This window comes from Helianthus annuus, chromosome 1 (assembly GCF_002127325.2).
Source record: "Helianthus annuus cultivar XRQ/B chromosome 1, HanXRQr2.0-SUNRISE, whole genome shotgun sequence".
NCBI classification, from domain to species: Eukaryota; Viridiplantae; Streptophyta; class Magnoliopsida; order Asterales; family Asteraceae; genus Helianthus; species Helianthus annuus.
The window spans coordinates 40311245-40326287 of record NC_035433.2 but is presented as its reverse complement, the minus strand read 5'-3'; the positions used below and the strand labels follow the sequence as shown (position 1 = coordinate 40326287).

Below are 15043 nucleotides of genomic sequence, written 5' to 3'. Positions count from 1 at the left end.
TGATGTCATGTTTTCGACTGTGTATTGCTGTTAACTATGGGTTGCTGTTGCTGTTTAACTACTCGTGTGATAGGACAGGCCCAATAACATATATACTAGTGTCACATGTATGTTATGTGTTAGATTCGGGTAGGATATAAGTGACTTATTTGTACCCAAACCTGACCTATACTGGTAACCACAATAGGACGTGGTTGACCAGCACACCTGACCAAGTAAACTTTCTGCCGAGCTACCCGATGTGAGTTCACAACTTTTCTAAAAGCATGCGTTCCCGGTGGTTGGGAAACGGAACGAACAACGCTATCTCCTTGTGTGGGATATAACAACGCTACCTCCTTGTGTAGGGTACAAACAAACTTTTCTCCCCTTGTGTGGGACATACAGTTAATTAATATTTATATTAGATGCAACAAGTGTACAATCATGATACTTGTTTTATTGAAAACCACATAAATACAAACCTTATGTCAATCTATGAACCATAGATTGATATACCAACCTTGGATTAAAAATACAAATTATATGTTAAAAATACATGCTGAACATATAGAAGTACTTAACACAAATACAACTTCACGTCTTATTCGTCTTATTCGGTACCATATTTTTCGTTCTTCGAAAGGACCAGCTAACATCTTCACCATCTATGAAGATCCGGAACTTAAACACTCATTTCATTTATGAAACAAGATTTGATAGTATTTTGCATTTCTGCTCCAACGTTTTTTAAAGAATCACCATATTTATATATTGATTCTATTACGCGTGCCAGGTTTATCGCACGCATTTTAAGAGCAACAGGAATGTCATTACATGTAAGCAATTCTAGGTTCATATCTTTCCATGCATCTTCAACTCTTTGCTTAAACAAGTCATAGACGTACTCCTCTGTTACATCGTGTTCCTTCATGTAGCATTCCACAGTTGACACAACATGCTTTCTTTTCCCCTCCTCCTACAGTTTTATTCGTGAAACTCACCATTGATCATATTATATTTACTTGACAATAAAGTTCAAAGTTGTACATACCTTGTGACCAATTATATCATCCATCATCCTACTAACTACAGATGCAGCTTTTACAAGAGGGGGGAAGCTAAGGGCCCATTTGAATGCTTCTTCTTTGACTGTCTCACCCATGCTCATAAAACTTGATGGTATAAGCATTTTATAGCCTGCAGTTATAAATGAAACTAATTCATGCTCCTCCAATGTTGGTACATATCCCTCATTCATCCATTTTGCTTCAATCATGTAATTTCTGCTCAACTCTTTCATCTGAGGAAGACACATTTTGATCAGTTCTATCATTATCTGTATAAAAGTTCTATCACTATCAGTATAAAAAGAACATTACAAACATAAAGAAACTCAAACTAACCGAATCTTTGGCATAGTCAACTTGATATGATTTTCCTTCGCTTGCCATGATTTCCTCCATTTCACCATAAGTATCCAAGAGTATTTTGTATATGAACTTCATGTAATCTGGAAGTGGATCGACGCAGGTAACTGACCACCTATAGTTAATGTATACGTAAACTATAATTTTCATAAACAAATTTGGTATTAAGAACAATCATTGTGCATATTAGTCATTGAGTTCATGTAGGAGTAGACAATACAAACCTTTCTATCGCCTCAGTGAAAACCTCAAGTTCTTCATAAGTACCAAAATTATCATAAGTGTCATCTAAAATTGTTGCTATTTTTATCACTTTTGTTAAGAAAATTCTAGAACGGGAATATTGAGGCTCAAAGTAGACACCCACAACCCAGAAATAGAGTTCAACCAATCTGTCTCTTACATAATGTAGATTCTCTTTAGGTTCCAAATCTTTCCACCACCTACAATAATTAAGAACAAAACACCTCAAAAATTAAAACCATTTCAAATCTGTAGTAATCATTAGAGTTATTGAAAAAGCAAATAAACATACTTGGATAGTTGGCTAAGCTCCCTTTTGTGCAAAGATTGAAGCCGGTTGAATTCCAATTTCGCAAGTCTTAGCAAGGATCCATTATGTGAATTTTGTTGTTCATAGAAAGGTATGTATCGCAACGCCTCTAGTCTTGGCAACCTTTTCCATATAGGCCGCTCTAGTGCTTCCTCTACGTGCTTAGAAAGAGAAAGAGCACAATTCCATCGAAGGGGATCCTTTGTTATTTTTTCTAGTTGGCTTTTTGTAAAAGCAAGAGCATCATCTAGTACAACTTCCCCTCGCACCCGCATATATGCTGCTTCATATAACTCAAGCATGCCTTCAACATCACTAGTTAAAGATTCCTTAAAAGTTCCATCATCGTTCTTGTATTTGTTGAAAATATCTGATTTTATTTATATAAAAGTTGTTAACTTCTTTTGCATTGTGATTAACAAATTGAACTTAGTTATGTAAACTAACCGCATGAAACATAAAACCCTTGTTGTCGGAGGAGTCGAAACCAAAGGGAAACACTACCACCATTCCATTCATCACCATATACACTATAAATATGGCCCAAGGCTTTCAGGATCTCTTGTTCAAAACAGTAGGCAATGCCGAGGAGTTGGATATCATTGACTAGTTTCAACAAGTCAGTATGTTTGGTCGGCTCATCCAAGAATACCATTATATCTTTCCTCACTTCTTCTTTCAGACTTTTAATTAGTTGCTCTACTGTACCATTCTCCTCATGCTAAATTTTGTTGTCGTCAAATCACAGAGAAGGTGTAATTTAAAAGTTAATTAATAAGCACACTTACATGTACATGGGCCAATTTCTCGAACCATACCATTAAAGAGTTGTACCAGTACTTATATATTTTGTTTAAACATACTGAATTTTGAATAAATGTTAACCTTTTTTTATGACTAATATAAATTTAACAGAAAAACTGTCAGTTCCAGTCTAAAACATCACCGTGATGCATTGTTGTGGAGATCTATGTAGCACGGGACTGGGGTATGGGAACAGCAAAACTCAAAAATATAAGATACGGGTACGGCCAAAAAAATATAAATGAATTGCTATTTATAATTTATATATATACATATAATGTTAGTTTTATACTTTTTATGTAATAATTATATACTTAAGGACTAAATGTAAATTAGTGAAAATTAAGAGGGTTAAATGTTAAAATGCACAAATTAATTTTTACACTATTTATGTAAATTTTTACAAGTTTTAGTGAATAAATAGAAACTAGTGAAAGATAGTGGGGCTAAATTCGTCGCTATCTTCTTCATCTTCTTCCTGGTTTCCGGTAGAAAGCGTCACCAAAGTTGGAATTTTTCGCTGGAATTCGCTATCTGAGTCGCTATCTACTCGCTATGTGGTCGATATGCACCTTTAATTAAAAGTTAAAACAAAACATAATAGGAAACGTCCCCGAAACGTCAACCGACCATCCCCACTTTCCCGGAATTGTTTAGATGCCGTCCCCATTTTCCCGGAAACGTTTGGGGACATCCTATGGCGTTTCCGTCCCCAAACCATCCCTGAGATGGGTACTCGATGATAACAGCCGTCCCCGTGCTTCATAGGTAGAGATGAACCTGACAGTAACTATATTGGGGAAATAAACACTTATAAATCTTTTTCATATTAAACATCGATTATATATTTCATGCAAACGTAGCTATCAGATACAGTTGTGCAAAGGTTATCAAAAGGTTTACATGCTTCTAGTCTTACAGATTGTCGATATTATTTTAGGGTCATACCTCATCATAGACGAGAAACTGATCTCCCCAGATACTTGGATGGAAGTGTGATATGGGGCGAACAACCTCCTGTTTAACTTCCATGTTATAAGGAAGAATTATGGGTTTTTTATTTTGATATTTCAACTCTTCTCTGATGATTGGTATTTATAGAGGGGTGATGGAGCAAAAACTCGTGACGTAATCAACACATTAAAAGGCGGAACCGGATATTTCTTTTTACAGAAATTAAATTTACTGAAAAATTAAATAATATATTATTTTAAGAAAATGGTCAACTTATATTGCAATAAATGATGAAAACTATTTGTTAAAACCTTTTTCTAGTATTGCAATAAATAATGAAAACTATTTTGTTAAAACCTTTTTCTAGAATTTGTTATAAGGGAAAGGATTAAATAAAAGTTTATTTTTGCTAGAAAGTATAGGAAGCAATAGGATTATGATATGTGGTAAAATTTAAAATAAAGAGAAAGGGTATTTTAGTCAATCACGTCCTTTTCTTTTTCCTTCTTCTCCCCGGTAACTTCAAAACCCACCATTTTCAAAACCCACCATCTTCAACTATTTTTTCACTTTCTATCTTAATAATCACTACACTATAGTGCGATTTTCATCACCAATCAATGATTCAAACACCCGATCAACGTATTCTTCAGCTTTTTTGAAGAAACCCAGTTGAATACCATATAAAATCTCGGTTTTTCCCTGTGATTTCACTCGATTCGTTCGATTCGATTACTGATAAGTGTTTCTAACATTCAAATTTCGTCAATCGGTGAAGAAATCTGAAGAAAGCGGCTTCGATCTATGTAAGATTTTTTTTTAATTGCATTTTTACGATCTGGGTTTTTGAATTGAGTCATTGCGTTTTACGATCTTGACGGGGGTCCGGGGGCAGCGCCCCTGGTAGCAGGGTCCAAGGGGCGGCAGCCCTTGGTGGGGTCCAAGGGGCAGAGCCCCTGGCTGGGGTTGAAGACAGTAATTCGTAGACAGTTTTTTATCTGAACCAGATAGTAGCCCCTGGCTGGGATTAAATTGCTTTAATAAAAGTGCATCAGAAAATTTAATTTTCTAGAAATTGCCTCATTTCGAAGACAGTAATTCGTAGACAGTTTTTTATTTGCTACTCTCTGGTTCAGACAATTCACAGACAGTTTTATGTGTCCATTGCGTTTTAGAAATAAGAGAGTTTTATGTGTTTTCTGTCCATTGCCTTTCAAAGATAATTGAGTTTTATGTGTTTTCTAGCTATTGTGTTTTAGAAAAACACATTTTTGAAGTGTTTTTAGTTCATTGCGTTTTAGGTAAACACATTTTTATGTGTTTCAGTCCATTGCTTTTAGAAAATACACTTTCTTTTGTGTTTTTAGGCCATTGCGTTTTAAAATAAGACATTTTTATGTGTTTTTTGGCTACTGCGTTTTAGATAAACACATTTTTGAAGTGTTTTTAGTCATTGCGTTTTAGGTAAAACACATTTTTAGGTGTTTTCAGTCCATTGCGTTTTAGAAAAAAGACATTTTTAAGTGTTTTCTGGCCATTGCGTTTTAAAAATAAGACATTTTTTTGTGTTTTTGGTGCATTGCGTTTTAGGTAAAAACACATTTTTATGTGTTTTCAGTCCATTGCGTTTTAGAAAAGTACACTTTCTTTTGTGTTTCTAGGCTATTGCGTTTTAGAAATAAGACATTTCTTTGTGTTTTCTGGCCATTGCGTTTTACAAATAAGACATTTCTTTGTGTTTTTGGTGCATTGCATTTTAGAAAAAGTCATTTTTTTAACTTTTTTTTTCAGTTTCATTGCGTTTTACGCAATGGGTCTTTTCCATTGCGTTTTACGCAACTGGGTTTTCAAATTTTTTTTTCGAAAATATAGCAATAGTATACTCGTTTTAAAGATTAAAAAACGCTCGTTTTTTTGGTGCAATTTTTATAAAATAATAAAGTCGTATCAAAAGTTATTAACGTTTAAAAAATGGGGGGAATTGGAGGAGAGAGAAATTATTGTCCTAGATTGACTACAATGCACTTACACAAACTCATGCGCCTTTTTTCTTCCCTTCATTTTTTCCTCATTTAATCTTGGCCCTTGATTAAATCAATTGATGGTCAAAATTAATTACTAGCCTTCGTAGTCAAATAAACTTTCTATTATATTCTAACCCTTTGTTATAAACTAATAATGGAATCCGCACTTCGACCTGGTTTGACTAATTAGTAGCCAAGAGACTATCTAATGTGACATATATTAACTAAAAGCAATAGTTAATTCGTTTATACGACTAACCCTAATAATTTTCTTTTATATACAAATGATTGAATCAAATATGTAGGGTATGTTTGGCAAAAGTAGCTGATGGTTGGTGGTTGAAAGCTGTTGACTAGTGGCTGGTAGTTGGTAGATGTAGCTTGTGGCAGTAGCTTTTTAGATATATTTAGGTGTTTGGTAAAGTAGCTGAATCTTTAAATAAAATGTATAAAATGACCAAAATGTTTATAACTATAAACATAACTAAAAAGTTTATTATCTTTAGAGGTTAAAATACTCATTTTTTCACTAAAAGCTTGTAGCTACTTGTAAACGTTACTAGTACGAGCATTCAACCAAAAGCTTTAAACTCCTAACCTAAAAGCTTCAAGCTCCTTCAACTACAAAAGTCTTTTTATTGAGTATGAGTTTTGTTGGAAATTTTGTGGAAAATAGCGTTTTTCACAAATATAGGAAAATGATTTTTTCCTATTTTGGACTAGAAATAAATATAATAAAATGAGCGGATTTTATGTATTTATTTGTGGGTTTGTGTTCTATGTTAGAAGAGCTTCGCAACGAACTAAACCACGTCCAAAACGGAGCTAATATGAATGAGATATCGATGCTCAAAGTTTGGTGTTTGAAGCTTGAATCCTGAAATAAGTGGGAAAGTGGCACCTTGTCCCACATCGGATGAGAGATGGAAGTTAAAGGGGTATTTAAGTAGGATCTCTCCATCCTTATTGTTTCACGGAAGCACTCACTAGTGTATTCGCAAAGGGTGCGGAGCACCCTAACTCGCACACGCACTCGCACACGCGCGCGCGTGGCGTGGGCGATGAGGCGCAATGTGGCGCTTTGATGGTGCACGCTCGCATCGCCGCGAGCCGCTTGGGAGCCGCTTTGTATTTTTGACCGCGTGCGCGTGGGGAAGCAAGGTCTGCGAGGACCAGGTGGTTGGTAACGTGGGATGCATGCGCATGACCCTGGTGGATCCGCGCGCAGTGGCGCATGACGTGGCAGTCATGCGCGCGAGTACACATGGCACCAAGGCGTGCGGTTGCGCGCATGGTGCATGCGCACTGAGGTGACGTACACGGCGCACCTAAGTGAGCCAAAACGGCGCGACTGTGTGGCGTGCTCGTAGAAGCTCACAGGTGATGTGGCACACGCGCGCATACGTGCATGGACCTGAGTGAGTATGGCGCACGCGCGCATGGCAGTGAGCCAAGTGGACGCACCGCGCATGCGGGTGTAGACCTGCGCGCGCACCAGTGTGTCTTGCGCGCGCGCGCGCAGAAGCTTCGAGCAGCAGTTAATGCTAGTGCAGTTACCTTCAGCATTTGAAACTGACGAAGTTAATGCGTTTGACTGAGAATTAAGTGACGAATTAAAGTGCATTAAAGACGTTTAATGCAGTTTAATTCACCCATTTAATTCACTTTTCAGTTTCTTCAAGACTTGCAACTATAAATAGGAGCATCCTATTGAAGACCAAACACACCGATAACACACATCTCTACAATCTCTCTCTACAGCTATCTTCATCTTTCAAGCAGCAAGGTACACCTTCGGGTTGGAGTCAAGACCGGCAGTGCAACTGCTTGCGGCTGTTGTATCCTGGAAACAAACGTGTTCTCCTGGGAGACACGAAATTTGTTTTAAGGGACCCGTGTCTAACACGATCCTCAGCCAAGAACAGTTTTTCTGTTCGAGTTTTTGTTATTGTTTTTCCCTTTTTTCAGTTGTAATAGTATTATTCTTTCAGTTGTAATTCTGTTTTGTTCTTGTAATTCAAGTTAATAAATTATTTTATTTATTTTACACGAACGGATTCCTAATCTTAAAACAAATTTTTTAAAACACCGTTCGTGTAGAATCACAAACATATTCTGCTGTGGATTCAAACCAGTTTTGAATTCATATAGTTGCGTTTAAAAAAAACAGATTTTTCTTCCTGTTTTTGATTCAAAGTAGCGACTTTGTCAAAACAGATTATTTTTCTACTACTTTCTGTCGCTGAGTTCTAAAAACCTACTGTTGTAGTCTTCAAAGTTGGACTTAGAAGCTGCGCGGGGGTTTCAAAAACTCTTTACATTGGATAAATAATAAATTAGCACATTTATTATTTTATTAACTTGGTTTTGTGGAATTTATCAGAATGTCGACTGAAAATACCAACGTCAACATCGTTGTCGGTACCCCTGCCAACACTGTGGGAGCGTCCACAGTGGCAAATCATGCTGAACGACCCGAGAAGTTCTCGGGTCTCCACTTCAAGAGGTGGCAACAGAAGATGTTCTTCTACTTGACCACCATGAACCTTGCGAGGTTCTTGACGGAGACCGTTCCCCAACCTGCAGAAGGGGAGACCGATGCTCAGGCCTCAGGCTCTGAGCGCGGTAGAGGCGTAGAAGCACTCGGACTTTATATGTCGACACTATGTTCTCAACGGTCTCTCGGATGCCTTGTATAATGTGACAACTCGAGTTTCTGACTTTCACTTTCGCATTAAATGCGCGTTGACTTTGACTGTTTAGTTGTCTGGATTGTGGACTTGAAATTGTATGCGTTGTGTTTTAATGAAACGTATTGTCGTGTTGCATATATGTGATTACTTGCTGTGGTAGAATATAATATTAGAAATATTATTAAAACACTTAGTCTAGATCGAAACATGATATGCAGATCGAAGGATCTCGAAACATATCCTTCGATTCGAAGGATCAACTTTCGGTTCGAAGGATCTCGAAACATATCCTTCGACCAAGGACTTTATCCTTCGACATCCTTCGGCCACGAAGCATATCCTTCGACTGGAATTCAGATCCTTCGGCCCAGTCTTTCAGATGGGCTTGGCCCATTTCTGTAATACGTATTTATACGTGAATGCACGTAGTCGACTGTCATTTTTCTCAACCCTAGAACTATTTCACTGTGACGGCAAACCAGAAACCACCGGAAACCTTTGCGTGACCAAACCCTCATCTCGGTTAGTAAATCTATTTGATTTGATCGTTCGTTCCTCTGCGTATGTGCTCACGTGTCGTGTGTTTTGATTGTTGATGTAATCTGAAATTTATGTTAAATATTAGGGTTCTTGTTACGATATTGAGGATATAGATTTCCCATAGGATTGTTGTTGTCGGATATATATATATATATATGATTCTATGTGAAACTCGTTACGGTTGAATACTGATTTATGAGTGCCGTTAATCTGGAATTGGCCATTATTTTTGTTAGTGTCGATATTGTGTGTTAGTCGGTTTTGGGATACGTTTAAACTAGGGTTCATGCTAGACAATGATTTCAGGATGATTGCGTTGTGATGAGATGTGCTAAATGAATTCTGATGATTGTTAATGATGATGACGGCTGCAGACGATTAGGGTTTCTGTTTCTGTTTCTGTGAAAACGTAACTGATTGTGAAAACGTAACTGATTGTGTCGAAAGATACTTGTCTACTCGAAACATAGTTATTGTCGAAAGATGAGTGTATGTCGAAAGATGCTTGACCTTCGAACCATAGTAGTGTTGACCGAAGGATAACTTTGACCGAATGATGTTAGTATACGAAACATAGTTGAGACCGAAAGATAACTGTTTGACCGAAAGATGACACATGAACCGAAAGGTGGATGTGCGTCGAAAGATAAGGCTGGATTCGAAAGATATTGTAGGATTATAGACATCCTTCGAAAGATAATGGGTTATAACATATTTCGAAGGATGGAAGGTATACTTGAATTATTTGACATGCCATGCTAGATGATGAATGTTTACATTTGTATTTGTGTGACACTCGACTTGCATGCGTATCATTTCGAACATGAACTGATTTGTTATACGTGCATACAATAGGACTTGATTAATTACTTGTGAGTACATAACCTAGCATACCGAGCAAACCAAGGTGAGTTCACACTCTTACCAAGGCATGGGATTCCCGGGGTGTTGGGAATGGGATTGAAAGGATAAGGTTGAATAGATACACTACTGACACTATGACTAGATTACTATATTACTATCCTCGGATGTGAAGGATACCTATACTGATCACTATCCTCGGTTGTGAAGGATACCTATACTGATCACTATCCTCGGTTGTGAAGGATACTTATACTGATCACTATCCTCGGTTGTGAAGGATACTTATACTGATCACTATCCTCGGATGTGCAGGATACCTATACTGATCACTATTACGGCCCAGTAGAGCCACCTGTTACAAACGAACTTACTATTACGCATTTACTTTCTGTGAACTCGCTCAACTAGTTTGTTGATCATTCTGTTACATGCCTTGCAGATCGTTAGGTACTTGGAGCTTGCACACGGAGAAGCTGGTCGTTGTGGGGCTTGGATCGTGATCACCTTGTTAAACACTTTTGATGTTTGATACTTATTTGCTATGGGTTTTACAATAATACGCTTCCGCTAAACAATGTTAACTTACTTATGTTTTGGAAACACCTTTCATATGGAAATGGTTTGGATTATAATGTGTTTACTTTTACTTTATACAATGTTCTGTATGATTGGTGGCTTGATCCTGGTCAGTCACGCTCCCAAGCGGTGATACTCCGCAGGTGGATTTTGGGGGTGTGACAGATTGGTATCAGAGCCATTGGTTATAGAGAACTTGGTTTTAATATGGGAAAACGTTTTTATTAAAACCAGACTATAACCAGAACAGTGCTCTCAACGATCCACAACGACGCTTCGCTCCACGTGCAAGACTCAACTTCCTAGGTAATAAGGTTTATGTTTATTGCCTACATTGCTAGAATTTGCATAGAACTTTGCTCGTAGTATGCTTACATTACCTTGCTCACAACTTGTCATTGCATGAGAATACTTATGTGCTTACACTCTTCTGTCATCGCACTATTCGCGAACCTTTCTCACTTATGTTGCCTTTGATGTGAAGATCAATGGCCGCACGAATTACCATGACTCAAGCCCAGCTAGAGGCTCTTGTTGCTGCGGCAGTTGCAGCCGCCCAAGCAGGTAGTATACCCTGCAGTATAGACACTAGGATCTTTAGATCCTACATTAATTCTCGTACTTAACTTTGCCCTATTCGTACACAATAGGTCAACCCGCTCAGCAACAGCCTGGGTGCACCTTCAAGAATTTCATGGAATGTCGTCCTAGCTCGTTCAGTGGCACGGAGGGAGCAGTTGGACTCCTCCACTGGTTTGAAAAGCTCGAGTCGGTTTTCGAAATGTGTGAATGCCCTGAGGCTCGCAGGGTGAAGTTCGCCACTGGCACACTTGAAGGGATTGCGCTCACTTGGTGGAACGCACAAGTGCAGATCTTAGGGTTGGCAGCTGCTAACGCCACACCCTGGAATGATTTCAAAGAATTGATCAAGAGGGAATACTGCACTAGAGAAGACATTCACAAGTTGGAGGATGAGTTGTATAACTTGAAAATGGTTGGTTCGGAAATCGAAGCTTACACCAAGAGATCGAATGAGTTGGCTGTGTTATGTCCAACTATGGTGGACCCTCCATACAAGCGTATTGAGTTGTACCTCAAAGGGTTGGCACCAGAAATACAGAGCCACGTTACCTCGGCTAATCTCAACAACATCCAGGAAATCCAGCGTCTCGCTCACCGCATCACCGATCAGGCAGTGGATCAGAATAAACTGCCTAAGCGTATCAGTGCTACTGCTACCGCTACTGCTTCTACTACACTTGCTACTCCCAGTGAAAGTAAGAGAAAATGGGATGGGGATTCTAGCAAGGGATCAGCTTCAGTGCAGTCACAAGCTCAACAGCGAAAGACAGACAGTTACCAGAGTCCAAGTCAGCACTCCTCAGGCAGCCACAGACAGGGAAGGTATCGAGGAAATCTTCCAAAGTGTAACACCTGCAACAAGCATCATCGTGGCCAGTGTAACCAGGTTCGTTGTCAAAGATGCCTCAAGACGGGTCATGAGGCCAAAGATTGTAGAAGCCCTCAACCTGCAAACCAGAATCAGCAGCAACCTCAAGCACAGCAGAATCAGCAGCAGGGTAACAAAGGGTGTTTTCATTGCGGTGCAGAGGGTCACTTCAAAAGGCATTGCCCTCAGCTGAACAGAAACCAGAACAACAACAACCATAACAACAATCAGGGTAATGGTAACAACAACGGGGGAAACAACAACAACAACGGCAATGAAGCTCGTGGTCGTGCTTTTGTGTTGGGTCGAGGAGATGCAGTGAATGATCCCAATGTGGTTATGGGTAAGTTTCTTCTCGACGATATTTATGTTACTGTCTTGTTTGATTCGGGTGCTGATACAAGTTATATGTCCTTGAAAATGAGTAAATTATTAAAACGTACACCAACACCTCTAGACACCAAACACGTCGTAGAACTAGCCAATGGTAAAAGTGTAGAAGCCGCGCATATAGTCAAGGGTTGTAGTATTGTTCTAGCGGGTCAGACTTTCCCGATTGATCTCATACCCATAGTTTTGGGTAGTTTCGACGTCGTCATCGGTATGGATTGGTTATCCCAACATCATGCGGAGATCTTATGCAAAGAAAAAGTTATTCGTATTCCTCGCTCCAGTCAAGAACCTCTCGAAGTACAAGGTGACAAGAGTGGTGCTGTGGTTGGCATCATCTCTTACTTAAAGGCGCAGAAATGTTTACGAAAGGGACATACTGCCATTCTGGCACTTGTCACTGACGCATCAACAAAGGAAAAGAAGCTGGAGGATATACCAGTTGTGCGTGATTTTCCTCAAGTGTTTCCTGAAGATTTACCTGGTTTACCTCCTCATCGTCAAGTTGAGTTTCAGATTGAGTTAGCTCCTGGAGCAGCACCAATAGCCCGCGCACCGTATCGTTTAGCTCCAACCGAACTGGAGGAACTGTCAAAGCAGCTACAAGAGCTCTTGGAAAAGGGCTTTATTCGTCCAAGCTCTTCGCCTTGGGGAGCTCCAGTGTTATTTGTGAAGAAGAAAGACGGTACGTTCAGGATGTGCATCGACTACCGCGAACTCAATAAGGTGACGGTGAAGAACCGTTATCCTCTTCCGCGCATAGATGACCTATTCGACCAGTTGCAAGGGTCGTGTTACTATTCCAAGATTGATTTAAGGTCAGGGTATCATCAGCTGAGAGTCCGGGATGAGGACGTCTCCAAAACCGCTTTCAGAACTCGCTACGGTCACTACGAGTTCTTGGTTATGCCGTTCGGGCTTACAAACGCGCCTGCAGTATTTATGGATCTTATGAACAGGGTGTGCAAACCCTATCTCGACAAGTTCGTCATTGTTTTCATCGACGACATCCTGATTTACTCCAAGAGTCAGGAGGAGCACGAGCAGCACTTACGTCTTATCTTGGAACTTCTTCGAAAAGAGCAATTGTACGCAAAGTTTTCAAAATGCGACTTCTGGCTTCGTGAAGTCCACTTCTTAGGCCATGTGGTGAACAAGGATGGGATTCATGTCGATCCATCCAAGGTTGATTCGATCAGAAACTGGCCAGCACCGCGTACACCGACAGAAATACGCCAATTTTTGGGTTTGGCAGGTTATTATCGACGGTTCATCAAAGACTTTTCTAAGATCGCTCAACCGCTTACGCTACTGACACAGAAGGGTGTCACCTATCGCTGGGGAGAGTCCCAGGAGATCGCTTTTCAGTACTTAAAGGATAGGCTTTGCAGCGCACCTATTCTCTCATTGCCAGAGGGCACGGAAGATTTCGTGGTTTATTGTGACGCATCAATACAGGGTCTGGGTTGCGTATTGATGCAGCGGGATAAGGTTATAGCCTACGCTTCGCGGCAACTCAAGGTTCATGAACGGAACTACACGACGCACGATTTAGAGCTGGGAGCTGTTGTTTTCGCGCTTAAGATATGGCGACACTACCTGTACGGTACCAGGTGCACGATTTACACCGATCACAGGAGTCTCGAGCATATTCTTAAGCAAAAGGATTTGAATATGCGTCAACGGAGATGGGTTGAACTTCTAAACGACTACGAATGCGCCATCAAGTATCATCCAGGCAAGGCCAATGTTGTGGCTGATGCCCTCAGTCGGAAAGACACTCTACCTAAGCGCGTGCGAGCGCTACAACTTACTATTCAGTCCAGTCTTCCTGCACAGATACGAGCTGCTCAGTTAGAAGCACTGAAACCCGAAAACGTCAAAGCTGAAGCCTTACGCGGCTCAAGGCAACACATGGAACAAAAGGAAGACGGCGCCTACTATGTAACGGGGCGTATTTGGGTCCCACTTTATGGCGGTTTACGCGAGCTTGTAATGGATGAAGCCCACAAGTCTCGCTATTCGGTACATCCAGGGTCGGATAAAATGTACCACGACATTAGCACTACCTATTGGTGGCCTAGTATGAAGGCTCACATCGCTACATACGTTGGAAAATGCTTAACCTGTGCGAGAGTCAAGGTTGAGTATCAGAAACCAGCTGGTCTACTTCAGCAGCCTAAGATACCACAATGGAAATGGGAAGAAATTTCCATGGATTTTGTTACCGGTCTGCCTAGATCTCAGCGTGGGAACGATACAATATGGGTCATAGTTGATCGACTCACCAAGTCTGCACACTTCCTACCGATCAAGGAAACGGATAAGTTCTCCACTCTCGCAGACGTTTATCTTAAAGAAGTTGTTTCGAGGCACGGAGTGCCCACCTCTATTATTTCGGATCGCGATGCACGATTCACGTCAGAGCTTTGGCAAGCGATGCACAAATCCTTCGGCTCACGATTAGACATGAGCACAGCATATCATCCTCAGACGGATGGGCAGTCTGAGCGAACTATTCAAACTCTAGAAGACATGCTTCGAGCGTGTGTTATCGATTTCGGCAACGGCTGGGAAAAGCACCTCCCTTTGGTGGAGTTCTCGTACAATAACAGTTACCATACCAGCATTCAAGCCGCTCCATTCGAGGCATTGTACGGACGTAAATGCCGGTCACCTCTCTGTTGGGCAGAGGTGGGGGATAGTCAGATTACGGGTCCAGATATTGTAGTGGACGCCACAGAAAAGATTGCACAGATACGACAACGCATGGCGGCAGCACGCGA

The 15043-nt window shown here is 40.3% G+C and overlaps 1 protein-coding gene across 2 annotated transcripts; it reads right to left on the bottom strand.

Moving 5' to 3' along the window:
• Positions 1 to 417: 417 nt before the first annotated feature.
• LOC110864635 ((-)-germacrene D synthase) lies at positions 418 to 3864 on the bottom strand. 2 transcript variants are annotated; one of them, XM_022113748.2, is made up of 7 exons: positions 3715 to 3864; positions 2410 to 2683; positions 1945 to 2332; positions 1634 to 1852; positions 1386 to 1524; positions 1034 to 1282; positions 418 to 958 (listed from the first exon to the last, which is right to left on the bottom strand). In XM_022113748.2, the coding sequence occupies exons 1-7, from the start codon at positions 3796 to 3798 to the stop codon at positions 665 to 667; spliced, it is 1647 nt and encodes a 548-aa protein (XP_021969440.1). In that variant the 5' UTR covers positions 3799 to 3864; the 3' UTR covers positions 418 to 664. The 2 variants fall into 2 exon arrangements, with proteins under 2 accessions (XP_021969440.1, XP_035830113.1); XM_035974220.1 differs by having other exon boundaries at positions 2410 to 3556; positions 3715 to 3830.
• Positions 3865 to 15043: the final 11179 nt, after the last annotated feature.